The sequence below is a fragment of the Saccopteryx leptura genome, chromosome 1 (genome assembly GCF_036850995.1).
Source record: "Saccopteryx leptura isolate mSacLep1 chromosome 1, mSacLep1_pri_phased_curated, whole genome shotgun sequence".
Classification (NCBI taxonomy): Eukaryota; Metazoa; Chordata; class Mammalia; order Chiroptera; family Emballonuridae; genus Saccopteryx; species Saccopteryx leptura.
In genome coordinates, this window is record NC_089503.1 from 259,504,949 (window position 1) to 259,531,190 (window position 26,242).

At 50.0% G+C, this 26,242-nt stretch overlaps 1 protein-coding gene across 2 annotated transcripts in view; it reads left to right on the plus strand.

The window, feature by feature from the left end:
• Nucleotides 1–4,504: 4,504 nt before the first annotated feature.
• Nucleotides 4,505–26,242, plus strand: part of FCHO1 (FCH and mu domain containing endocytic adaptor 1) — a 29,877-nt gene continuing 8,139 nt past the window's right edge. The window contains exons 1-17 of one of the 2 annotated variants that reach the window (XM_066349639.1): nucleotides 4,505–4,602; nucleotides 9,925–10,044; nucleotides 10,867–10,960; nucleotides 11,372–11,442; nucleotides 16,385–16,476; nucleotides 17,437–17,511; nucleotides 18,656–18,797; nucleotides 21,468–21,623; nucleotides 21,844–21,948; nucleotides 22,962–23,060; nucleotides 23,146–23,242; nucleotides 24,280–24,324; nucleotides 24,437–24,515; nucleotides 25,238–25,262; nucleotides 25,371–25,428; nucleotides 25,904–26,082; nucleotides 26,166–26,190. In XM_066349639.1, coding sequence (XP_066205736.1) covers nucleotides 11,416–11,442; nucleotides 16,385–16,476; nucleotides 17,437–17,511; nucleotides 18,656–18,797; nucleotides 21,468–21,623; nucleotides 21,844–21,948; nucleotides 22,962–23,060; nucleotides 23,146–23,242; nucleotides 24,280–24,324; nucleotides 24,437–24,515; nucleotides 25,238–25,262; nucleotides 25,371–25,428; nucleotides 25,904–26,082; nucleotides 26,166–26,190 — 1,204 coding nt within the window. In that variant the 5' untranslated portion in view covers nucleotides 4,505–4,602; nucleotides 9,925–10,044; nucleotides 10,867–10,960; nucleotides 11,372–11,415. The remainder of the gene's footprint in view (nucleotides 4,603–9,924; nucleotides 10,045–10,866; nucleotides 10,961–11,371; nucleotides 11,443–16,384; nucleotides 16,477–17,436; nucleotides 17,512–18,655; nucleotides 18,798–21,467; nucleotides 21,624–21,843; nucleotides 21,949–22,961; nucleotides 23,061–23,145; nucleotides 23,243–24,279; nucleotides 24,325–24,436; nucleotides 24,516–25,237; nucleotides 25,263–25,370; nucleotides 25,429–25,903; nucleotides 26,083–26,165; nucleotides 26,191–26,242) is intronic. The other variant, XM_066349648.1, reaches the window with a different exon arrangement.

Consider the following 26,242-nt stretch of genomic DNA (forward strand, 5'->3'; position numbering starts at 1 on the left):
CAGAAGCGAAGCACCTGGGAGCCCTGGGTCTGTGCAGGATCCAGATCGGTGCCCTTGACTGAGGTAACAGCTCTGCACCGCCTGCAAACTGGCAGCCCCTCCCTGATACCCTGCTCCTGAGCCACATGGCTGCCTTGGGATTTCTTGGGATTTCTCATCTTGTTTCAACACCCAGATCCTGTCTCTAGGCCAGTGGTTCTCAAACTTTTTGAAGTCGGGGCGCATTTAAAACCCTACAAATACTTGTAGGTGCACTATATACAAATTTCTGAGAAATATGTTATAATAATTAAGTCAAATATTAGAGAAAAAATATATAAAGTCCAAGTGTGCTTTTATAGTTATTAAACAAAATAAATACAAAATTAAATTTATTCTGACATTAAAACATTTTTATGTTACATTTTTTGAGTTATGCTGTTTAGAATTCGTAAAAAAGGGGTTAAAAAATTAAATGACAAAAAAGTTCTCTTTTTATATATAGTTACATTCTTAGTAAGATATAGTAAATTTGGTAGGTCCTGGCATGAATGTGTTAAGTTTTTTCATTCTTGTGCTTATGAGAAACATGAGCCTGATGTGTCCTAGCGATTTTTTCAATGTTTGGGCATATATTTGAAAGGCAAACTCTCATTTCCTTGTCAATACATTGAAGAATTCCTCTCTTTTTACTCTTAATTGTATTGAGGGTAGAAAAATCCTAATTCACATAAATAGGATGTTGAAAATTGTAGTAAGCCTGACCAGGCAGTGGTGCAGTGGATAGAGCATCAGACTGAGATGCGGAGGACCCAGGTTCGAGACCCGGAGGTCGCCAGCTTGAGCGCAGGCTCATCTGGTTTGAGCAAAGCTTACCAGCTTGGACCCAAGGTCACTGGCTTGAGCAAGGGGTTACTCGGTCTGCTGCAGGCCCACAGTCAAGGCACATACGAGAAAGCAATCAATGAACAACCAAGGTGTCGCAACGAAAAACTGATGATTGATGCTTCTCATCTCTCCATTCCTGTCTGTCTGTCCGTCCCTCTCTCTGACTCTCTGTCATTTTTTTTTTAAAAAAAAGAAAATTGTAGTAAAATGTTCAAAGCTTTTTTAGATATTGCCATATATTCTTTTATAGAAATCCAAAAGGCATCAAGAGACAATTCCTTATGTTTAATCATCAATCCAAAACCCCCACCATACATATCATCTTAACTTTACACCAAACAAAGGATAGAAGAAACTTGCCTCCAGTCTTTCTGGGGAATATGGGGGTAGTGTAAACAATCCAGCACCACAGCTAAACAGCCTTTTGCAACCTAATCAGGCAAGTGAGGTGGGGGGTTGGATAGACTGTCAGCTTACAGCCAATTCCCCACACCTCTGTCCCCCAAAAATGTGCCCACCAGGCACATATTTCTCTGTAATACCATAGGGCATACCTGGAAATCTAGGGCGCATCAGTGCGCCCTGGCGCACACTGTGAGAACCACTGCTCTAGGCCTTTGCACTCCTGGTGTCCTCTGTTTGGACTGCCACCATCCAGCAAGTCACCATTAAGCAGATACTGCCTTCACAGGGAAAACAGTATGGAGAGGGGGTATCAGATGCAGGAGACCACAACTGACAGGGTCAGGTGCCAGATGAGGCCACCATATCACCCCAGGATAAGGATGCAAAGGATCAAGCCACATTAGGGGAAATGGAAGAGTATGCCTGGGAAGGTACCCACAGAGGCAGAGGATCTGAGAGGAGATTGGTAACACTGAAGCCCACAGACAATGCACACCCTACAGCTTCCTGCATGCCTTACTGAGCAGTTGCAAGTTCCACTTCTTGGGGCTGAGGGCACGGCCAAGCTGAGGAGCAGTGAGAAGACCAGGCTTGGGCGTGCATTTGGAAACACGGGGCAGGGGGGAAGGTGTAGGGCTGGGGGACCCAGATCCCTGGTGGGGTGTGATGGGAGCACTTGTCTGGGAAGATGTGAGCTCTTCGGAGGCAGTGAGGTGGAAGGGAGTGGTGGGTTCTCCTGGGAGAAGCAGCACAATAACCTCTCATCTTCCAAGCCCCACCTGCTAGGGCCCCTCCTCCAGGAATTCCTCCCTGTTCTCCCTCTCATCCCACCCCCACCCCTAGCCCAGGCTCTCCTCTGACTCTTCCTTGACCCACTCCCTTTAAAATGCCACCCTGTCCACCCTCTTATGTTTCCTATCTAGTCCATAGCCTGGATTGCTGCTGGAACAGGCAGCCTACACACAGTATGTAGCTTTACCTGCCTGGCAGGTGCTCAGGAAGTGTTGGTTGTGTCCCAACTTGGCAGCAGTGCTGGGTGAACTTGTGAATGTTAAACTTCTTTGGGCACCCCACCCACATTTCAGAACTAAGAAAATTGGCCTGTGAACCCCCAGGTGAGGTGGCCTTGGGCTGTATTAATGTTGACTGGACCTCTGAGTTTTCTTCCTTGGCCTGCTTAGCCACAGGCACCCCTGCAGTCCTGTTCTGCATCCTGTCCTCCCCATCACTACAGCATCTTTTGGGATCCAAGATCAGGGCAGGTGAGAGCTTTGGCAGTAGTACACCTAAGTCAAATCATGCCTTTGACATGTCTTCATTCTGTGACTTCAGAGACTATCCTCTTGTCTATGAGCTACAGTCTCTTTGTAAAACAAGAATTCTCTCCTTCACCCCACCCCTTACCCCTTTCCCAGGCTTGAGGGAGGCAAATGTGGGGAGTAGAATGTACTATAGTTCAGACCCCACCTGAATGGTGCAGATGGTGCTAGGGTCCCCAAGGAGCTCCCAGCCATTTGGGGGCAGGGGCTGAGCCTGACACAACACCCGAGCCCTGGGGGAGGGGGGCAGTGTCAGTCAGACCAGAGCTTCTAGATAGGTTCTGAGAGCTAAGTTATTGGTTAGATGTGGAGCTGAACACTCCAGGCAGAGGGAACAGCAGGAGCAAAGGCTCTGGGTTGGGGATGATTTTGTTCAGACTGCAAAGATGGGGACAGGGCTGGACTGCACAGGCCCGAAGGGCTATGGGGAGTGGGCTGGGGTCTTGGCTGGGGGTGCTGGACAATCATGGGAGGGTTTGGAGCTACAGAAACAGGTGATGAGTTTCTATTTAAAAAATAAAACAGGCCCTGAAAAAAAAAATAACATAAAATAAAACAGGCCCTGGCCAGCTGACTCAGTGGATAGAGCATCAGCCTGGCATCAGGACGTCCCAGTTCAATTCCCAGTTAGGGCACACAGAAGCAACCATCTACTTCTCCCCTCTTGTCTCCCTCTTCCCCTCCTTGCAGCCAGTGGCTCAACTGGTTTGAGCATTAGACCAGGGCGCTGAGGATAGCTCAGTTAATTGGAGTATCAGCCCCAGACCAGGGTTGCCAGGTGGATCCTGGTTAGGTGCATGCAAGAGCCTGTCTCACTATCTCCCCTCCTCTCACTTCAAAAAAAACAACAACAAAAACCCCCTGTGGCTTGGGGTTAACCTCCTAAAGCTGCTCTCTGTGCACCTGGAATGGAACAATGAAGCAAATAGAAGGCGAATGGTGTGGAGACATCTGCACAAACTCATTTTTAACTTAATATAGGTACAGTTACATATGGAAGTATTTATAGGTTTGTGTATATACACAGGTTAGTACACACACACATATATCCTTGCTCTGTCACCTGAGATGGCCTAAAATCAGTGATGTTCCAGTAGCAATGAGCACCCCTACTGCTCCAGTCTTGGTTTCTAACACCATTCTCCAGTGAAAGACACCAAGACTGCTCCTTGGAGAAAAGCCTGATTGTCAGTCAGCCTAGGGCAGGGAATAGATGAGGTGAGCTCCTAACATCTTGTAGTGACAGTGTCCTGGGATTGAACCCACAACCTTTTGTGTATTTGGGACTATGCTGTAACTAAGGGAACTATCTGGCCAGGGCAGCAGGGTATTGAAGTGGAGGGTTGAATAGGGTTCTGGCAGGCGCCAAGTCTCATTTTTGGAGGACACGGGTGAGAGGGCCTGGAGTTTTTCAGATCTGTGACATTATTGGGGATGGTTTTCCCCACACCCCTGAGGCCAGCCAGATCCTGGGCTGACCTCATAAGACTGTTGACTTGCTGTGTGGCCTCCAAGCAAGTTCTTGCCTTCTCTTAGCCTCAGTTTCCCCATATGTAAAATTAGGATCAATAATGTCCCTCTCACAGGCTTGTGGGGGACATCAAATGAGCCCTGTTCAGTGCCTGGTACATAGTGAGTTCTCAATAAATTTGTCGTCCCTTCCCCCACCCACCCGGTCTCGGATGGCACGGCGTCTGTAGCTTTAAATTATGCAGATAACCTGCAGGTGGTGGGAGAGAGAGTGAGATTAAAGGAGCCTGATTAAGCCAATCAGTGCGCTGAGTTGGCGGAGCTGGATGCCTACATGGCCCAATGGCTGGCTTCTCCGATTCCAAGTCCACCCCCGCCGGTCCTGTCGCGGTAGTGGGGAACTCTCCGCCACGCCCCGGAGGCGGAGCCACACAGAGGCCCCGCCGCAGCCGCGCAGGGAGGGGCGGGGCCGGTCGGGCTCGGGTGTCAGCGACAGAGCCGCAGGTGGCGGCGGGCGCGGGGCTCGGCCCGAGCTCGGAAGGTGAGTTTTGTCCCCCATCTCCCACCAATCCAATCCCTCTGACCCGCGCAGCCCCGCGTGCGCACGCACAGTGCCCCGCAATCCTGGTGGCCATGAGGGGCAAAGGCTCAGCGGGGTTTGGGGGAATGGCGATCAGGGTTTCGGGAATCTGCAGGGTGGGCGCCCCGACCTCCCCCAGGTGATAATCAGGGGTTCGCAGAGGAAGATAGGGACCCTTGCCCTACCTAGTTCCTTGACTCCTGTGGCTTAGAACCGGAACGTACAGGGGGGTGGCTATGACCCCCCCCCCCCCCGTAAAATCCCTTTATTCTAACCTTGGATCTGGGTCTAGGTTCTGGGGCTGCTCTCCTTCCAGCCTGGGACCCAGGATAGTCAAAGTGGAGACCACCCTCAATTTCCCTCTCCCCAGCTGAGACCTGCACCCTCCAGGACCGAGATGAGGAACCTTTTTCCCCTTTTCTCCACTACAAACCCTGATCCAGTCCTCATAGAACTGGGGGTCACCTGGGGCCCTCCTGTAGACTGTCCTATCCCAGCCCCCTACCACAAAGATGGGGGAGGGCACCTTTTGCTGGCATCCTATTCAAGAACCCTAAGGTTGAAATTCTGGGGATGGGGTCAGTGTGGGGTCCCTTGCCAGGTGGGTCTGGGCCAGGCAAGGCCTGGAAGGGCCTGGAGTAGACTTGGGAGTGGTCCCTGCCTCAGTGGGGGTTGAGCAGTGAGCATCTGTTCCTGGGTATTAAAATAAATCGAGGTAAATTAGGATCTTGCTGGAGGCTGACTGTGAGTGGGGTGTGGAGGAGGGATGGGCGGCCCCTCCATCTGCCTTGGATCCCAGAAGTCATCTGCCCAACTCTCAGTGGGGACCAGGAGAAGGCTTTGAATGGACCTGTCTCACTGGCGACCTTGGGCATGTGACAGCACCTACCTGAGCCTCAGTTTTCTCCTTTGAAAATGGGTTGGGAGCTTCAGAGCCTATATTCTCCAGATTCTGAAACTCACCACCCCCATCTTTGCTAGATCTTGACCCTACCCTTTTGCTTAAGATGTCAGTGATTTGGGGTAAGAGAGCAATGGGTTTGAAGATCCTCCTACCTTTGACATGCTTTACTGACCTCTTGAGCCTCAGTTTACTGCGCTGCAAATGGGTGGATGGTCACACTCTGGCATTGCTGGAAGAGCTACTCTGCCAAACAGTCAATTATATCACCAGGCTGCAATAGTTAGAACAGGGGCTCTACCACCCAGGTCTCATCAGCAGGGCTGCCCAGGACACACCCTGACCCACATACCATCACCCACGCCAGGGGTAAGACAGTGCCTGGGCGGGGTCCTAGGCAGGAGCCAGGCCAGCCTGTCCCCTTTCTCCTGAAACTCTGTCCCTGTAATGGGCAGAGGAGTGAGCACTGGGCTGGGAGTACAATGCCCCACGTTCAAATCTGGTTCTCCTGTGTGTGGCTTTGGTCCTTTGTGCCTTGGTGTGTTTTTCTGTGAAATGGGTTGAATCCCTCTTGAAAGATCAAAGGAGACTGGGAGAATGGGAGTGCTGTCAATACAGACATGATCATTATTATGCTAATTGCAATATTACTGATCATAAATGGGGTCACAGCTGACCTGGAGTGGAGAGGAGAGAAGGGAGTCTGTGAGGGGGTTGCCTGCTGTGTCACCAGCCTGGCAATCAGGTACAGTGGGCGCTCAGTAGGTGTTTGCCAAATAAAGGGATGAATGGGGGTGGAGGGCACCAATGGAGAAGAGTGAAAAATTCCTGAGTGAGCTCAGATACCCACTCAGTGGCCCAATCACTGTGTAACATGGGGCCTGTGCCTCAGTTTCCCCATTTGGGGTAATGACCAAGATGAGATACTGTGTTTAAGTGCTATTGTGAAAATCAAGCCAGAACATGTAAATGGTCACAACTCTGGTGGCTCAGCCTGGAAGGAGGAAGCATGTGACAGAGCTGGTCACTGAAACAGCATGGCCAAGAGGTCAGTCACTGGGAAGGAGAGAAAAGCTCCATATTGGTCCTAGTGTGAGCAAACTGCAGTCGGGGGAGAGCAAAATGTCAGATCCTGTTTCACAAAACTCAGGAAGCCTAGAGAGGTCAGGGGCATCCCAAGGTCACCCAGCAGTAGCCCAGGAGCTAGAGTTTGGACTTCTTCACTGACTGGGCTCCTATCCTGGGCCTGATTTCACACTAGACTAGGTGCAGAGCTCTAGGTTTTAGGGAATTGGTGCTGGGGAGGCAGGATACATCTCTAGGGGGTGCCAGAGTCCCCCCAGGGAGGACTCTTCCCTGCTTCTAGCAGCCAGAGGATGGTCAGCTGACAACCTGCTGTTTGACCTTGGGCTGTTTGACCCTGTCCATCTCTGGGCTTTGTACTGGCATTACAGAGGCTGGGAGAACTGGGTTCCAACAAAGCTGACTTCTCCATCAGATGCAGTGATCACCATGTCTCTGGCACAATACTTTTAGGGGTCCACGAAGATAGTTTAACTTCTTTTGAAATCAGAAGGGAAAAAGTTGAGCTGTGGAATCAAAGAAGACATTTAAATATATGATATTAATATATTTGCCTTTATGCCAATGCAGTGGTAAAATATAGTTTAAATTATTTTCTTAATGGGGCAAGGGGCCCAGGAAGGTAAAAGTTCCTCGAGCCCATCAAAGTCCTAATGCAGCCCTGGGTTTGAGTCTCAGCACTGCCATTCATTAGCTGTACAACTTTGGGCATTGGACTCCCCTCTCTGAGCCTCAGTTTCCCTATCTATAAACAGGTATCATTGGCCCATCTCTGGACGATGAAATGTGGAATGGTTAGTCTAGGGTTGCCACTCAATTTATGGGTTCTGTTATTTCACAATTGTCAGATTATGATTTGTTGGGTAAAAATGGCTCTAGGCTGAGAGTTGCAGGTTTACCCATCCATGACCTGCTCGCTTCCAGAGAGGTCCCAAGGGTGCTGCTCTGGGAGGGGAAGGTGAGGTGGCGGTTGGGCGGTAGGCGGGGCGGGTGTACTTCCTGTCCCCCACACCCACGGGCCTCTGCTTGGCGGAAGTGTCAGGAGCTGCGTGGTTGTCTTTGGTGCTACCCTGTCTGAGCGGAGCCAAGCTCCACTGGCTGTCCTGTTTGGTGAGTTTGAGCCCTGCTAGGAGGTGCCCACTGCCCCTCCCTACCCCCCTCAGGAACAGAAGGGATGCCCCTCTGCCTGCTGTTTCAGAAACAGGTATCACTTCCTGGGCTGGGCCACGGCCTGCCACTGGTGGTGGTGGTGGTGGTGGGGGGGGGTGCTGCCCCTTGTTACAGCTCTGAGTGGCGTGGTGGTTGCAGGGCAGTAGAGTGGATGTGGAGACCCAGAGCCACCCATGGTGGTTCTGAACAGCAGTTCTTTGGCAGACAGGCCAGGGACAAAAATCACAGTGACCTGGGGACAGTCAGTGAATGACCTCTCTGTGCCTCAATCTCCTCATATGTAAAATTCAGACTGTGCCCCATGGTGTGGTTGTGAAAGTTAAATGAACTTGGACCTATGATGAGTTGGGCACAGCACCACAAACATACTGGCGTTCAGTGTATGTGTGTGGAGGGATCTAAGCTGTAAACATAGTAGCAAGATTCTTGGCTTCTGTGGAACTTGGGACTGGTGGCTCCTAGGATCCTTAGAGCAGCACTGTCTGCGGCACTCTCTCTGTGCTGTCTTATATGGCCACTGCCAGCCCTGTGTGGCTACTGAGCCCTGGAAGCAAGGCTGTCACAACTGAAGAGTTGAGGGGTTAATTGTATTTATGTTACTTAGTTGAAAATTAAATTGTTACATGAGGCTACTGGTCCCTCTGTCAGTCAGCATAGCTCCAGGGCAGTGGTCCCCAACCTTTTTTGGACCATGGACTGGTTTAATGTCAGAAAATATTTTCATGGACCAGCCTTTAGGGTGGGACAGATAAATGTATCACGTGACCAAGACAAGCGTCAAGAGTGAGTCTTAGATGGATGTAACAGAGGGAATGTGGTCATTTTTTTAAAATAAAACATCGTTCAGACTTAAATATAAATAAAACGGAAATAATGTAAGTTATTTATTCTTTCTCTGCGGACCGGTACCGGTCCGTGGCCCGGGGGTTGGGGACCACTGCTCTAGGGGATTTAGAAATGCTCAGAGTTTAGATCATGGCCAGAAAGTAAGAAATGAGATAGAAATTTAAGGCTTTTCATTTTGGGATGTTAGCCTACCATGTCCCCTGATAGCCTGGGTTTCCTTGGGGGCTGCACCAGCAACTGAAGTTTCTCAGGATCCCTTGCATCACCGAGGTGGTGGTTTGGAATGTTTGTGAATCAAATCTTTTTTTTTTTTTTTGCCTAGACGCCTATTCATGCTTTAAAATCCCAACAATCATGCTTCCCTCCTTCAGTCCAGGTCCCCAATTCTTGTTCCTCCATTTGGCCAGCCCTGACCCTAAAGGACCAGGGTGTCTGTGTCCAGCTCTGTTCCTCTAGACTGGGGGACTCCCAGGGACCAGGCCCAGGATTGAGTTATCTCACAGACCCTGGCATTTGGACCCATGGTGGGGTGCTGGGTGAAGTCAGGGGACTGAGGCCTAGATGACACTGGATCAAGTTAAACTCACTTTCCAGATGAGGTTAATTGAGCTTCAGCAACGGGCAGTTTTGTCCAAGTCCTTGCTCAGTCCTTTCCTGGTAGGGCCAAGGGAGCATTCCCATCCTGTGGTCACCAGCCGTGTCCCTGTTGCCACTGTACCTCCTGGGCTCCCAGCTGCTGCTGAGCTGCCTTCGGAGTCATGAATTATGAATGGAGCCTGTGGGCTCCAGTGACAAGTCCAGCCTCGAGGACATGCCAAGGACACTAAGTGTTCCTCTGTTGCCAGGCAGCTTTGCCCACCCTCTCTTCACAGAGTCCTGGGGTCCCCCATCAAGACCCTTTCTAGCCCTGGTCGGTTGGCTCAGCAGTAGAGCGTGTGGAAGTCCTGGGTTTGATTCCCGGCCAGGGCACACAGAAGCACCCATCTGCTTCTCCACCCCTCCCCTTCTCCTTCCTCTCTATCTCTCTCTTCCCCTCCCGCAGCCAAGGCTCCATTGGAGCAAAGTTGGCCCTGGCACTAAGGATGGCTCATAGCCTCTGCCTCAGGCGGCAGCCCAAGGAGCAATGCCCCAGATGGGCACAGCATCGCCCTCTGGTGGGCATCCGGGTGGATCCCGGTCGGACGCATGCAGGAGTCTGTCTGCCTCCCCCCCTACCGCACTTCTTAATTCAGAAAAATTAAAAAAAAAAAAAAACCTTCTAAGCTTTCTTTCTTGTTTTACAGATGGAAAAACTGGGGCACAGAGCCGAACAGTGACTCAGTCACCGGGTGAACACTGGGTTCCAAGGGGCAGGGTTGAGACTCATGGGGGCACCCAAGCCAGCTGAGTCTCCGTGGTGACGGGTAAGCTTCCCATTCCAGGAGTGTTCATGAGATGGGGACTGTTGTAGAAGGATTCAGGAAAGCCCAAGGGACCCAAACACCTTATGGTTAATTACATCCCCAGAGTCCATTTCTTTTTTTTTTTCTTTTTTAATTTTTAATGGCCCAGCCTGGGTGGGGACAGCTTCACCCCAGACCCTACAGTGCTTGAAGGACTGACCTTGCACCTCCGCCGCCTTCAGCCCCCTCCCAGCACCCAGAAGGGCCAGACCCACCCCACCCACCATCACCTGTGTTTCTTCTAAGGGGACACATGCTTCCTCTCCATGCATGCCCACCAGCAAAGAAAATGAAAGTAAAGGAACTTCCTTGAATTATAAAAATAAATGGCCACATGGCCTTCTTTTCCTATGACATTTGTTTCCCTTTCTCTAACCTGAAGGGAGCAGACCCCAGCATGGGGGGGGGGGGTAGGGCTGCACCATCACCACACAGATGTTTTTGACCAGAGCCCGTGCGGCACCATTCCTGGTGACCGCTAACAACAGGGCGCTGCTAACAACAGTCAGTCACACTCCCTCCAGGGACCAAGGCCTCCATGTCTCCCATGCACAAAGCCTGGTGGCAGGTCGCAGCTTACACACAGCCACCAACAGCCCAACCCAACCGCTTGGCCTGTCACTCTTCCCCACTGGGGAAAAGGAAAGTGGATCAGTTACATCAACAGAAGACATGCAGGGAGCGACACCAGTGACAACTTTCATTTGGACGTGTTCATCAGGAAGGAGGGAATTGAGCTGGTTCAGACCAGAGTCCATTTCTTACCAGTCCCTTTTCCCACAGGAGCTGCCCAGTGTGGAGCTGAGTGCTCAGGTCTGGACTCAGCTGGCCAAGAGTACAAATCCACTATCAAGTCCTGACTGTGTGACTTTGGCAAGTGCTATCTCCCCTGGGGTGGTGTTTTTCCATCTATAAAATGGCCCAGAACTTTTCTGCCCAGGCTAGGGCTCATCCAGTAGCCTCCCCCATAGTGAACTCCTATTTGTGCTTAAGAACCCTAATTTCCTTGCCCTTTATTCTAGTCAAGGCTCCCCCAGCTGCTATCCTTCTACCTAACCCCACAGGACTTGGGGCATCTCTATCCAGCTTCGTTCTCCTAGGCTAGGGGCTACTTTGAGGCATGGACTGGGGCTAAATCAGCTCAGGAGCTCAAGCATACTCCCTTGGGGCTTTTAGTTCCTCCAACATCTCTCTCCCTCCTCCACAGAAAGGACAGTTGGAATTTCCCCTCCTCTAGCCCAAGACAGCCGTGACTTTGCAGCTCAAACTTGCCTCTTTCTTCAGACAGGCACTAGACCAGAGCCTGCAGGAGTCTCCACTGAAGCCATCAGGATGTCATATTTTGGGGAGCATTTTTGGGTAAGATCCACTCTTATTTTGGTGAGGACTCTTGGAAGAACTGTGGTGGGCTTTTATTGAGGTGCGGGGACCTGCTGGCTCGTGGGCAGAGTCTTGGGGCAAGTGGAGAGTCTGTAGGGAATAGAAGTTAAAGTGGGAAGAGTCAGGCTAGGTTTGAATCTACATCCTCAGACCAAATGAGCCTTGTGACCTTGAGCAAGTCACAGGTTGAACAACAGAGAGAGTGAGGCTCAGAGTAGGACTCTTTTTTTTTTTTTTTTTTTTTTGTATTTTTCTGAAGCTGGAAACGGGGAGAGACAGACAGACAGACTCCCGCATGTGCCCAACCTGGATCCATCCGGCACGCCCACCAGGGGGCGACGCTATGCCCCTCCGGGGTGTCGCTCTGTTGTGACCAGAGCCACTCTAATGCCTGGGGCAGAGGCCAAGGAGCCATCCCCAGCGCCCGGTCCATCTCTGCTCCAATGGAGCCTCGCTGCGGGAGGGGAAGAGAGAGACAGAGAGGAAGGAGAGGGGGAGGGGTGGAGAAGCAGATGGGCACTTCTCCTGTGTGCCCTGGCTGGGAATCGAACCTGGGACTTCTGCATGCCAGGCCGACGCTGTACCACTGAGCCAACCGGCCAGGGCGAGTAGGACTCTTTTATCTGAGGTTGCCCAGTGAGAAAGTTCAGGGTCAGGGCTCAAATTCAGGGTTAGACTGAACTTCCAGGATCCAGGGTCATTCCAGCCAGGGGATTTCCATGTCTTTCCCATCCTGGAGAGTTGTATGGCTTGACCCCTAGCTTCCGTCTCACCCATTTTCCCTCTGGGCCAGGGACCATATAGTGACCTAAGGAGGTCTAATGAGATGGATTTGTTTTCATTCAGTCATTCACACTCTCCCTCCTGGCCACCAACATCCTACACCCAGCCAGTTCTGGGGGATGTTGTCCCCCAAGAGGCTCCATTCCAGCTCTGACCCCAAGGAGCCCCACTTCTGAGGGCCACCCAGACTCCAGCCTTGCAGTACCTTGGGGGCACCCAGAGGAAGAGCCTGGACACAGAGTCGTGTTTGCTGTGGGCTTTGAAGGCTGAGATTTTCTAGGATGTCAGCAAGTCATTCCAGGCACAGAGGACAGCCTGGACAAAAGCCCAGAGGTGTGACACTAGCTGGCTAGTGGAGGGCACAGAACTCCTCCTGCAGTGCCAGATTAATGGAGAGTCACAGAGGATGAGTGAACAGGAGAGTCCAGGAAGGACCAGGGCAGAAAGCCCCTACCCTAGTTGCAGGCCTTGAGCCCATTGCTAGGCAACTGGTTGCCCCTAGCAACTGGCCCAGCTCCCTTCCTTTCTTCCTCCCCAGCTGGGGCTCCTCTTACTGGCCTTGCTTTCTTAAAGAGGCCGCACCCCTTGTCAACGATGGGGACCTGATCTCCACCCCCTTCCCAAGGGTCAGAATCCCCAGATTTGCTTCTGAATGAATGTGTGACCCCAGTGAGGGGCTGCCTCTCTCTGAGGCCCTGTTGGCAACTGTGTAAAGGGGTTGCCAAGTTGAGGATCAGTTTTGTTGCCCAGGTGTTAGAATCAAGATAGCAGCACCTACATTTATTTAAAATTTCTTTTAATGGCATGAGGCACCTACATTTATTTTAAATTCTTTTTTATTGCATGAGGCATGCAAGCTCACTGCAGAAAATTCAGATCTGCAAAGAGAAAATAGAAGCCACCCCCGACCCATCCCCCACCACCAAAAGATAGTCTGGTGCATAGTGAATAAGAGCTTTGAGTTTGTGATTTGAATTGGGTTCTTCTGGGAGTCCTTGGGCAGGTGACTGCATCTCAAAGGCTCAATTTCCCCATCTGGGAAAGGGGGATGAAATTTCTACCTCCCAGGGACCCAGGAAGTGCCTCTAGAATACTTCTTTTAATCAATGTTTTGTTTAATCTATTGTTTGTATTGGTGGCTCTGCTGGGTGATGTTGGCCTGAAGGAGGTTCCAGTCAGGGCAGATCAAACCAGACAGGGATGCTCTAGTCCTGTTGGGTCAAGGCAGGGCTGGAGGCATAGAGGGCACTAGGGAACCATGAAGGGAGTATGAGCAAGAGAGGGACATGATCAAGCTATGTCAAAAATATCCCTCTGAGCTTGGTAAGGGGCAACACTGGAGTCTGGAGTTTCTGATGGGAGATGCAAGTTTGAGACATCCTTTCCTTGGACCCTCAGCTGCCACCCCAGCCCAAGGGAGGCATCGCTGCTAGGGGCTTTGCCAGGTCTGGGAAATGGGCCAGCAGTTGGCTCCAAGTCAGCCCCAGATGCTGGCCTGGGCAGCAGTGCCTGGTGCAGCCTCGCCCGAGGATCCCCTGGTCTGGGCTGGTCGGGGCTCCTGGGCTGTGTGCTGAACACTCGCCACTGTGCAGGGGCCCTGTGTCCAGCACTGCACCAGCCTCATATCATCATATCACCAAAGCTCTTGGTAGGTGGCTACTGTCATGGTCACCATTTGTCAGATGAGAAAAATGAGACTCAGAGAGGTGATGAAGTCACTGGCCCAAAGTGACCCCATGCATAAAAGGAGGATTTGACCCTTCAGCCTTGAAAGTACAATATAGACATGGAAAGAGAGGAAACGGATTTCTGGGGAGCAGGAGGGATCAACAACGAACATTCAGGGAAGTGGGAGTCTGAGGAAGGTCTAATAAAGTTCTTTTTTTTTAAGAGAGAGAAAGGAAAAGAGGGAGGAAAGGAGAGAAAAGAGAAGCAGCAACTTGTAGTTGTAGCACTTTAATTGTTCAGTGATTGCTTTTGAGTTGAGAACATTCCTGAAGGTAGGTCTGGCAATGACCCTTGATAGATGGAAGGATTTTGATGGGTTCAATGGAGGGAAGGTGCAGATGTCATCACACTGCTTGCTGTTTGAATGCAAGGCCAAGAGAAACTGGGAGGTGAAGTTGAAAGGCAATTCCAGGCTAAGGGCTTTGGACTTAAGCAGCTGGTGGGCAACAAGGAGCCATCAATGATTCTAGAATGTGGAGTGACTGAGATTTGAGCTTGAGACTGTCCTGGGTCTGCCCCCATCTTAGCTTCAGTTTCTGCATTTGTGCAGCAAGATAGATCATTTGCTATTAACTTCTGGCTTTAGCTTCCATGGGACTGGAAGGTGAACCCCACAAACTGGAATAGGATGGAAGGAACTATTTGTGGAGGGCCTGCAAAGTGCTGCGAAAGGGGTTGTTTCAGTGATTGGTACTGGCAGTAAAACAACTTCAGATCCCTTCACAGACCTTTCTTTCAGTCCAGATTGCAAGGATCCATTTGGTGCTAAAATGTCTCCAGTTCCCTCGGACCCCAGCTGATCTCTCATTTTAACGAACAGCTTGCTGTTCAGACATGATGCCCTTACATGGGGTAGGATCTGGTGCCATTAAAACATAGCTGTTGCCTTATTTTTCTCCTGTTCCCTTCATTATGGCATGAGGTCCTGGTTTTCCACTTAGAATAATGGTGAAAGTTACCCTTTTAAATAAACGTGTTTGGAAAAGAAATGTGAGCAAACTTAAAGCAAAACATTAAAGCCACGAAGTAGCAAAAACTAGGGTTGCCTTGGGACTTTGGAGGATCCTGATCATCTTGGTGTTTATTCATCCTCATATGAGAGGAAGATGGCTCCCTGCCCCCATCTTTTTTTTTTTTTTTAATTCAGTGAGAGGAGGAGAGACAGAGACAGACTCCTGCATATGCCCTGACTGGGATCCACCTGGCAAACCCACTAGGGGGCGATGCTCTGCCCATTTGGAGCATTGCTCCCTTGCTCAGCATCTGAGGTCTTCTTAGCACCTGAGGCAGAGTCCATGGAGCCATCCTCAGTATCTGGGGCCAACTTGTCCAATCGAGCCATGGCTGCAGGAGGGGAAGAGAGAGAGAGAGACAGACAGACAGACAGACAGAGACAGAGAGAGAAAGAAAGAAGTGAGAAGAGGAAGGGGTAGAGAAGCAGAGCAGATGGGCAGTTCTCCTGTGTTCCCTAACCAGGAATTGAACCCGGCATCCACACTTCAGGCTAATGCTCTACCACTGAGCCACCCAGCCAGGACCCTTCCCTCATCTTAATAAGGGTCTATTAAAGAGAGAGGGTGAGATGCCCTGACCACACAGCACAGCCCTGATTTCCCCCACTGTGGTGACCCCAGAACTAGTACTAAAGAAGTTTTGTTGAACGCAGCAGCAGGCACATTGTTAGAAGCTCTGTTCTCACCAGTGCAGGGTAATAGCAGAATAACTCATTTGTTCATTTATTCAACAAACTCAAATGCCCTTTCTGTGCCCCACCCTGAACTGGACATTGCTAGGTTCTGAGAGAGGCATCAGAATCAGACCTTGCTCAGACAAGGAGTTTTTGTGTTAAAGAGAACAGAAAACTGACTACAGTGACTTACATGACAGTGGTCAAATTGGTTCACAAAATTGAAATGTTTTGGGGTAATGCGGCTTTCAGGGTTGGTTTGATCCAGCAACTTGACTCAACCCGCTGCTATTCTGATTTGCTCAAGTTCAGTTTCTTTTCAAAATTCATGATTTCCACTTGGCTTCCAATATTTCCTGTGCCCACATAATTCCTCATTTGTGGAAAAACACAGAGAAAAACAGGGAGGAGAGACTGATGGAGGCAGAGACTCAGGGAGAAATAGAGAGAGAGATGGAGAAACAAAGAGAAAGATAAAAACAAAGACGCAACCAGTAGTGAAAATGTATCTCCAACTATGGGACAAAACCCCCAGGCTTTTATCTGATTAGGCCAATTTAAGGCCCATGAACCAATCCTTGGAGGGGGGAGGGAGAATGAACCAATCTCTACAGCCAAGGAGATGGACTTCTGCTTGTTGGGTCCTCTGTTTATGCCCCTGTTGCTAGCCACCCTTGATGTGTTCCACATCCCTTTCTCAATCTCCATCTCCATTCTCTGCAGGGCGAGAAAAACCATGGCTTTGAGGTTTTGTACCACAGCTTGAAACAGGGACCCATCTCCACCAAGGAGCTGGCAGACTTCATCCGGGAGAGGTGAGGTTCCCACACCCCACCTAGCATGTGTCCACGCCCCAGAGTCCATGCAGCCCTGCCCCAGGTCCAGATCCCTGTGGGTTCCAGGAACTATAAACCTGCTTGAAGACCCTCAAAACCCTTGTTCCCAACACTCTCAGCCCCATGACCCCCTGTAAACAGTATTCCCCAGGTTTCTAACGCCTCCTGAAAAGACAATATAGTATGACCTGCTTAAAGGAGAATTTTGAAAAGTTAATCTCGTGCCCTAAGTATGACAAAAGAAAACATGTGTGCTAAAATAATCTATATTTCAGTGTGTAATTGTTCTGCTGTTAGTATCCCAGACAACATAATAAAATCAAATTGTAAGGCAGCCTTCTGCTCCCTGGTCACTCAGTAGCTGAATGCCTTTAACCTGGGCAGAGAGTTCAGAGGATTATAACCAGCTTTTTCCCTGCATGGCTGTCAAGTAGAACTGTCCATGCAGGACAGAGACTACTCTTTATTTTTTGAGTCTTCCACCCCTGTGGTACTCCGTGGATACCTCTGCCTCTATCATAAAATGCCCCCATAGGTAATTGGTTTTAACTGGGCACATTGCTGCCCCAAACAAAATTGAGGTTCTATTAGTCCAGATAAAAATGTGAGTGGTATTAGCTAGGCATTTAGCAGTGTCTGTCCAGAGGGGGAAAGGAAGTATGAGTTTGTTTCCTCCAATTAAATGAGACAGACCATATAAAGCATTTACCTCAAAATAAAGTTTTACCTGATGCTGCTCCTGCTGTTACTACTGTTGTTCATAAAATGTATTATTTAAAAATAAAAACCCCTCCCATGAATTTCCTGAATGCCTTTCCCGACGGTGTCACTAAGAGCCATTACGCAGATGTTTGAGATGGGGAAACTGAGGCCTAAGGGGGCAGGGCATCTCCCATGGGTACCCTGAACCTTCCCTATCTTTTCCATCCTCCTACCCAGGGCCACTATTGAGGAGACATACTCGAAAGCAATGGCAAAACTTTCCAAGCTGGCTAGCAACGGGACCCCCATGGGGTGAGTAAGCCATGGGTAGGTTAGGGGTCCCCAAGGCTATGGGGCCCTGGGGTCATCAGGAGCCTGCCCTTGGGTGGACATATTTTTAAACTTGTGATACGTAGAATAAGAAGTCATCCTTCCACTTATGGGGCTAATTAGACAGAGGAAGGCATACCATTCATTCATTCACTATCTCATTCATTTATTTAACAAATATTTACAGCCATGACAAATATTACCTACTATGTGCCAGGCACTGTTCTAGATATTGGGGACCCAGTTGACCATCAAGACAGATAAAATTTTTAATTATTTGCCTTCATGCTATGTTCATGCCATGTACACCTAGGATGTTTGACAAAACAGATGTTAACTATAAACATGAACAAAGTCCTTTCCCAGGTGAAAAGTGCTAGGCAGGGAATGAAATAGGAGTGTGAGAGGTTAGGCACTGCCTCTGGGGTGGGCCCAGGTTTCATGATCTGAAACCTTAATAATGAGATGGAATCAGCGTTGGGAGTATCTGAAGGACAGAGACCCAGGCAGGCAGCTCCACCAGTGCCAAGATCCTGAAGCAGCCATGCATTGTGTTCAAGGAAGAGCAAAGAGGCTGGCATAGTTGCAGGGCCTGCTGAGATGGAGATGAGGTTGGAGCATGGGAGGGTTGAATGCAGGGACCTGATGCAAATAAGGATGTGACGTGGTCCCACTGACATGTGCAAAGTTCTCTGTGGCCGCTGTGAGGCAAAAGTTCTGTCAGGGCAGAAATGGAGGCAGCAGAGGAGCAAGGTGGTATAAGCTGGAAGGGGAGTCTTTTGAGGACTTGGTTTGGGCTGGTTGGGTCTTAGCTGCCTTTGGGTATCAGATGGAGCCTGGAGTGTGGAATAGGACTCTGGGGCCTCAGAACCTGAATTTAAATTGCAGCTTTGATGCTCATTTGCTGAGGGGCTTTGCATGAATTACAAAGCCTCCTATGCCTCAGTCTCCCCATCTATCACAAGCTGGCCTTATATAGCTGCAGTAGGATTAAAGGAGTTAATATGTGTTGCTCCTTAGCAGAGGCTGGCACACAGGTGCCTAAGTCAATACTAGTCATGCCATCTGAGGGGACCCTGAAGGACTGGGCCTGCTGGGCCCTGAGTGTGACTCCGCCCATCTCTAGGACCTTTGCCCCACTCTGGGAGGTCTTCCGTGTCTCCTCGGACAAGCTGGCACTCTGCCACCTGGAGCTGACTCGGAAGCTACAGGACCTCATCAAGGACATGCTCCGTTACAGCGAGGAGCAGCTCAAGACGCACAAGAAGGTGTGTGCCCAGTGGGCATTACCCAGGGGGGTTGGGAGGGGGGCACCAGTGTCTGAAAGGAGTCCAGGCCTTCTAGGGCCTTCAAACCTCCAGCCCCCAGCTTGTGCCTCTGAGAATTCTGGTAATTCTGAAATATCAAACCCAGAACCCTACAGACCAGGGAACTGTCAGGCATTTCAGACTCTACAAATCCTAGACCAGCCTGGTGGTGGTGCAGTGGACAGAGCATCAGTCTGGAAGGCTGAGGTCCCAGGTTTGAAGCCCCAGGGTTGCCAGCTTGAGCATGGGCTCACCAGCTTGAGCTCAGGGTCGCTGGCTTGAGTGTGGATCATCAACATGATCCCAAGGTTGCTGGCTTAAGCCCAAAGGTCATTGGCTTGATGCCCAAGGTCATAGGTTTGAGTCCAGGGTTGCAGGCTTGGCTTGAGACCCCCAGTCAAGGCATGTATGAAAAGCAATCACTGAACAACTAAAGTGCCGCAACTATGAGTTGATGTTTCTCCACCCCCACCCCACCCCTGCCTTCTGGTCTCTTTAGAGCCCTCAAAAAAAAAAGATCTACACACTGCAGCCTGTGGGCCAGATTGGCTCACCACCTGTTTTTGTACAGCCCAGGGGCTAAGAATGGTTATTACATTTTTAAACGGTGGGTAGGGGGGAGGAGAAAACAAAAGAATAGTTTGTGAAACAAGAAAATGACACTCAGATTTCAGTGCCAGTAAATTAAGTTTTATTGGCATATAGCCATGTCCATTTGTGTACAATAGTGTCTGTGGCTTTTTTTGACTTGAGTGTTCATGACAAGCAAACCCATTTACTGTCTGTCCCTTTTATTATTTTTTATTTTTTTATTAATTTTAATGGGGTGACGTTGATAATCAGGGTACATATGTTCAGTGACAACATCTCCAGGTTATTTATTTATTTATTTTTAATTTATTATTCACTTTAGAGAGGAGAGAGAGAGAGAGACAGAGAGAAAGAGAGATAGAGGGGGGAGGAGCGGGAAGCATCAACTCCCGCATGTGCCTTGACCAGGTAAGCCCAGGGTTTTGAACCGGTGACCTCAGCATTTCCAGGTCAACACTTTAGCCACTGCGCCACCACAGGTCAGGCTCCAGGTTATTTTGACATTTGATTATGTTGCATACCCATCACCCAAAGTATCTGTCCCTTTATAAGAAAAGCTTGCTAACCCCTGATCTAGATGGTTAGAAGCGACAGATATTGTTTGACATTCAGAATCACAGAATATTGAAAGAGTCAAGCCTTAGTCTTTCAGGATCCCAAAATAGTCGCAGCTTATAATTCTAGAGTTATAGGTGCTCGGCATTTACAGAGCCCCGAATCTGCAGTTTTTAACCCCCCTTTAAAAAGAGAGTTGATAGTAGTACTTAATACTGTGTACACTTACAAATGGTTAAGATGGTAAGTTTTGTTATATGGTAAGTTTTTTGAAAATTGGGGACAAGGAAGTTTTCTATGGGCTTATGTGGAACAATCTTAAGAATAGAATATGGGCCCTGGCCAGTGGCTCAGCGGTAGAGCATTGGCCCAGTGTGTGGATGTCCCAGGTTCGATTCCTGGTCAGGGCACACAGGAGAAGCAACCATCTGCTTCTCCACCCCTCCCCCTCTCCCTTCTCTCACTCTCTCTTTTCCTCTCCCATAGCCGTGGCTCAAATGGTTTGAGCAAGTTGGCCTGAGGTGCTGGGATGGCTCCATGGCCTCACCTCAGGCACTGAAATAGCTTGGTTGCCAAGCAATGGAGCAGCAGTAGAAATAGGCAGAGAATCACCCCCTAGTGGGCTTGCCAGGTGGATCTGTATTGGGACACATGAGGGAGTCTCTCTGCCTCCCCACCTCCCTGCCTCTCACTTAATAAAAATAAAAAAATAGCTTGACCAAGCGGTGGCGTAATGGATAGAGCATCGGACTGGGATGTGGAAGGACCCAGGTTCGAGACTCTAAGGTCTCCAGCTTGAGCAAGGACTCATCTGGTTTGAGCAAGGCTCGCCAGCTTGAGCCCAAGGTGGCTGGCTCAAGCAAGGGGTTACTTAGTCTGCTGAAGGCCTGCGGTCAAGGCACATATGAGAAAGCAATTAATGAACAACTAAGGTGTGGCAACATGCAACGAAAAACTAATGATTGATGCTTCTCATCTCTCCATTCCTGTCTGTCCCTATCTGTCCCTCTCTCTGACTCTCTCTCTGTGTCTCTGTAAAAATAAATAAATAAATAAATAAATAAATGGAATGGAATGGAATGGAATATGAAATGGAAAAAAATCAGTGAGTTAAACAGCACAGACTGCTGCAATTTGTCATAAAAAATGGGCTAAAACAAGCATATTAACTTGTCTATGTGCCAATTATTTCTGGATGTGCATCATGGTAATAATGGGGACTCCTAGGCAGAGGCCTGGGAGGCTGGGGAGCAGGGTGTGGAAGGTTTTAAGGGCATTCATCCCTTAAAGCTTTTTGAGTTATGTGTAAATGTTACCTAATTTAAAAGTTACAATTTTGATATTAAAATAATACTCATAAAAAGTTCTCTGTAAGACCTGGAATCCCAGAATTAGGGAAGCTTAGAATTTCATGGTCTGCTCATTTCTGCACCTCAGCAGGGGGTTTCTGGTGGTACTCAGCTCCCCCTTCTCCCACCCTCGCAGTGCAAAGAGGAGGCAATGAGCACCTTGGAAGCTGTGCAAGTCCTTGCAGGCGTCAGCCAGCTCCTGCCCAAGTCCCGCGAGAACTACCTGAACCGGTGCATGGACCAGGAGCGGCTGCGAAGGGAGAACACAACAAGCCAAAAGGAGATGGACAAGGTGGGCCCATGGCTGCACGTCTCCAGTCAACACGGGCCTACACAAGTCCAAGAAGCCTGCCGAGCACGGGGGCTGCCCGGTGGGAGAGTGAAAACATACCACAGAGCTATGGTTGTTGAACCTGAGGGTGGTCACTACACCCTTGGGACCCCGAGAGGTCTATCTGCTGGGGAAGCTCCCTGAGTGTTCCCCCCAACCCTGTCCTCCCTGTGCTTTCTAGGCAGAGACCAAGACCAAGAAGGCTGCGGAGAGCCTGCGGCGCTCAGTGGAGAAGTACAACACTGCCCGCACTGACTTTGAGCAGAAGATGCTGGACTCGGCTCTGGTAAGGACAGGGCTTCCATACCTGGAGAACTACAAAGTCCAGAACCTCCCACACTCTCAACTCCCAGGAGTCTCAGAGTCACAGGCATAAAGCCATCAAATTCTCGAGCCAGTAGCAGTTATTGTTGTTGACATTATTATTATTTCAAAAGCCAAATCATTTTGTGTGTGTTGGTTTTCCCAGCTGTAAAGCGAGGACAGTAATAGCACCTGCTTCATAGAGTTGTTGTGAAGATTAAATGAGTCATTATATGTGAAGTTTTCAGGCTAGTACCATGTGCATAGAAACCACTCCAAAGTTTTGTTTTTATTTCTATTATTATTGATGAGATTTTTGAACAAGATAGGGGGCAAAATTTAGAATCTAAGAATGTCCTGATATTATATGGTGGCCAAAGGCCTGGGTTCTAGTTCAGCTTCCATTCCTCACCAGCTATGTAACCTTTTACAAGGCACTCTACTTCTCTGGATCTCTGTTCTTCTAAATAGATGAAAAGCATATTGGAATCTCAGGATTAGGTATCAGATTTTTTCCCCTGATTTTGCAAGTGATAGAAAGTTACAAATAGTAAAAACCTTCATTCAGACTGACAAGGAAGGTTTATAGGCTCACAGAACTGAAAAGTTAGAAGGAGGGTTTCAGGCATGGCTGGATCCAGTGCTCAGATGGTGTTGGTAGGAAGCTGTGCATCTCTCCTTTTCAAGTCTGTTTTTTCTCTTTGGCGCTTCATTCTCAAGCAGACATCCCGTGTGTGTGTGTGTGTGTGTGTGTGTGTGTGTGCGCCTCAAAGTGGCCACCAGCAGCCTCCACATGCATCCCACCAATTCATTGACTCAGGATATGAAAATGTCTCTTTTCCAATAATACCAGCCAATGACCTAGGGCAGACTCTCTTTGGCTCTTCCCAAAACCAATCACTGAGGCTAGTGGGTTGAAACCTGATTGATCAGGTTGTCACCTGGTGACTCTTTGTGACCTCTACCTTTCCATTTGCCCCTCCCCTCCTCCCTCAGCACTTCCAAGCCATGGAAGAGACCCACCTGCAGCACATGAAGGCACTGCTGGGCTCCTATGCCCACTCTGTGGAGGACACCCATGTACAGATTGGGCAGGTGAGTGGGGCCAAGGGTGGGAATGAGAGTGGGGGTGCTGAACAAGAGGACCTTGCCCAGTTACACACTCCCCCACCCTGCACAGGTTCACGAGGAGTTTAAGCAAAATATAGAGAACATCAGCGTGGAAATGCTACTGAGAAAATTTGCAGAGAGCAAGGGCACAGGCCGGGAGAAGCCTGGTGAGTCGAGGCATCTGGGGGTCAGGCTGCATGGAAAGAACAGGGTTCAAGAGGCAAGAGACTCCCTGGAGCCTCTATTTCATCAGGAAAATGGGCTGATGACAGATCTAACTCTGCAGCCCACAGAGGAATAGGATTTGATGCCCGGTCTTATGTGTAAATGTCTTACAACCAGATACGAGAGGAGTGTGAATGCCAGACTCAGTTCTAACATTATCCCAAGGGCCCAAAGGAGCCACTGTGAGTTGTTGAGCAAAAGACCAATTTGAAACTGCCAATATGTTGAGGGGGAAAATGTGGGGGTCAGACCTGGGTTTGAGTCTTTTCTTCATTGCTCACTGTGTGACCTTGCATGTGGGTCTTGAGTTCTCTGAGCCTCAGTTTCTTCATCTGTAAAGTAAGGATGATACTAATCCCCAACTGACAGTGGTGTGAATGTTCAGTGATTTGATGCAGGTAAAGGGTGAAGTGTATGCCTGATACACAGTAGGACTTTAAGAAGTGCTGGTACACAGTCTGTTATCAAGTCTAGTAAAGCACTATCTTTCTGTCCGTTCTCTCTCCTGTCTCCATAGCTCATCCCTGGCTCGGGCCACCATTCCTATGTGGTGCCCCACTCTAGTCCTTCAGTGGCCCCAGATCAATCGTGCCCTGCTCTTGCTTATATACCCTCCATGGCTCCCCATCTCCCTTAGGAGAGTCTCAGCTCTTCAACCTGGCACTTGCAGCCCAGCCAACTGCATAGACTTGTGGTCCATTCCCTGACCCACCCAAGTTCCATCCAGAAGAGCTGGAAATAGGAGTAACTTAGGCATCACTCCCATCCCCCAGTCCATCCCAAGACGGTACCAGAACCCTTAGCCCATCCCATTCATGACCATCTTGGAGCTGGTTCAGCATCTTGGCTCAGACCCTGGACCCTGTGAGCTCAGATTCGGTACACCCTTGGCTATTATATAGTTGGCCGAGGCTATACTGCTACCCTTCCCAGGCCCAGGCTTCCTCTCTGCTGAGTTTTTCAATCTCTCCTGTTTTAGGGCCTTTGGACTTTGAGGCATACAGTGCAGCTGCCCTGCAGGAAGGCAAGTACGTCTGGACCTGGATGCCCAGGCTGGACTGAGGGGAAAAGGGAGGCAGAGCTGAATGGGAAGGGGGCACCCCCAGGACTCAGCTGCACCCATCATCTCTCCTCAGCAATGAAACGGTTGCGGGGAGCCAAGGCCTTTCGCCTCCCAGGACTGAGCCGGCGGGAGCGGGAGCCACCTGCAGCAGTGTGAGGAAGCACCCCCGACCAGCCCTGGCCCAGGCTAGGCCTGGGTCCCCTCCTCTGCCCAGGCTATCCAAGAAGTCCCCTGCTTAGGGTAGCCTAGGAGTATTCTCATTCCAGGCTAGACATGGGGCACCTCTCTCTCAGGCTAGCTCAATATTATCTGCCTACAATAGTCTAGAATTCTTCCTTCTGCAAGGCTAGACCAGGGCTGCCTGCCCCAGACTCACCCAGGATTACCACTGCCTAGGCTAGCCTAGGATTCTTCCCTTTGTCAAGGCTAGTCCTGCTATTCCCCACCACCACCACCTTGCCCCTTAATCTATTCCAGCAATTCTTACTTTGCCAAAATGAGCCTGGAAGTCTCCTTGCCCAAACTAGTACCCAGCTCTTCCCTATGTCCACAGTTTCCCTGGCTAGCCCAGGATTCTTCCCTCCCCCAAGGCTAGCCCCTACATTCCATGCCCTCTCAGGCCAGCCCTTCAAACTAACTCAAGAGTTCCTCCCCTTCCATGCTGTTTGAGAACACGCCTTGCTCTGCTAACTCCTGATTCACTGCCCCCCACCCCAGGCAAGCCCCAGGATCCCATCCCCTGCAGGGCCAGCTCAGGACATGATTGCAGTCCAGTACCACCTCCTCAGTTGCCATTTCCAGTGTTGGGGACAGATGAGGTGGGGGGCAGATGAGGTAGGGGAGCTGACAGCAGTATCTCTTTTTCCGTCTGCAGAGATTCTTTGGAGCCTGATTCAGTGGTGAGTGCCATCAGGGTTGTTTTAGGTCTGAGTCAGGTTGTGTGGGGGGGTTAAGGGTGAAAGTCGAAGTTTAGTAGAGAAGGGCCTGACTCACCGCTTGTCCCTCAGGCATGTCCAGAGGTGGATGAAGAAGGTTTCACTGTCCGGCCTGATGTGACTCAGAACAATATCCTCACAGCACTCTGGTGGCAGTTGTCAGCACAGCATGACAAAGCTCTGTCCACAGTGATTTCTACCATTACCAACCCTCTTTGTGTACACCCTACAGGGAGTACCTAGTGTGAACAAAGCAAATCCAAGTGCAGACAGATGCCTTCTGGGGGCAGGGCAGGCAAGAGGGAGAAAGGAGGGGCTGGGTCACAATAAGGGGGTCCAAGAGGGCTTCCTAGAGTAGGGGGCACCAGTGTTGGGGCTTAAGAATTGATTAGGAGTTGACTAGTCAGAGCAGGGCATGCTCACAAAGGCTTGGATGGAGGCAGGGGCAGGGGATAAAACATGGGGTCAGGGCCAAGGGCGACAGTACTGAGAGAGAATTCTGCAGGGCCTCTAAGAGATGGAACAGGAAGGGTATGGTCAGCCTCAAGGGCTTACTGGTGGAGGTCTTACATTGGAATCTGCTTGGCCCCTTGACTGAGATGCACGTACCGCTGGGCCCTCCCACTTCTCATCCAGCGACTCCGACTTTGATGACGAGGAGCCCCGCAAGTTCTACGTGCACATCAAGCCTGCCACTGCCCGGGCCCCAGCCTGCAGCCCTGAGGCAGCTGCTGCGCAGCTCAGGGCCACAGCTGGCAGCCTCATTCTCCCTCCTGGCCCAGGGGTGAGGCTCAGCACAAGTGTTCTGGGTGGGGCTGGTGGGGCTAGCTGGATGCATTGACCTGATGCCACGCCCTTTGTCCACAGGGCACCATGAAACGCCATTCTTCACGTGAGTAGCCCGTTCAGGCGTCTTCAGTGTGGGGAGAACATGGAGGGGAGAC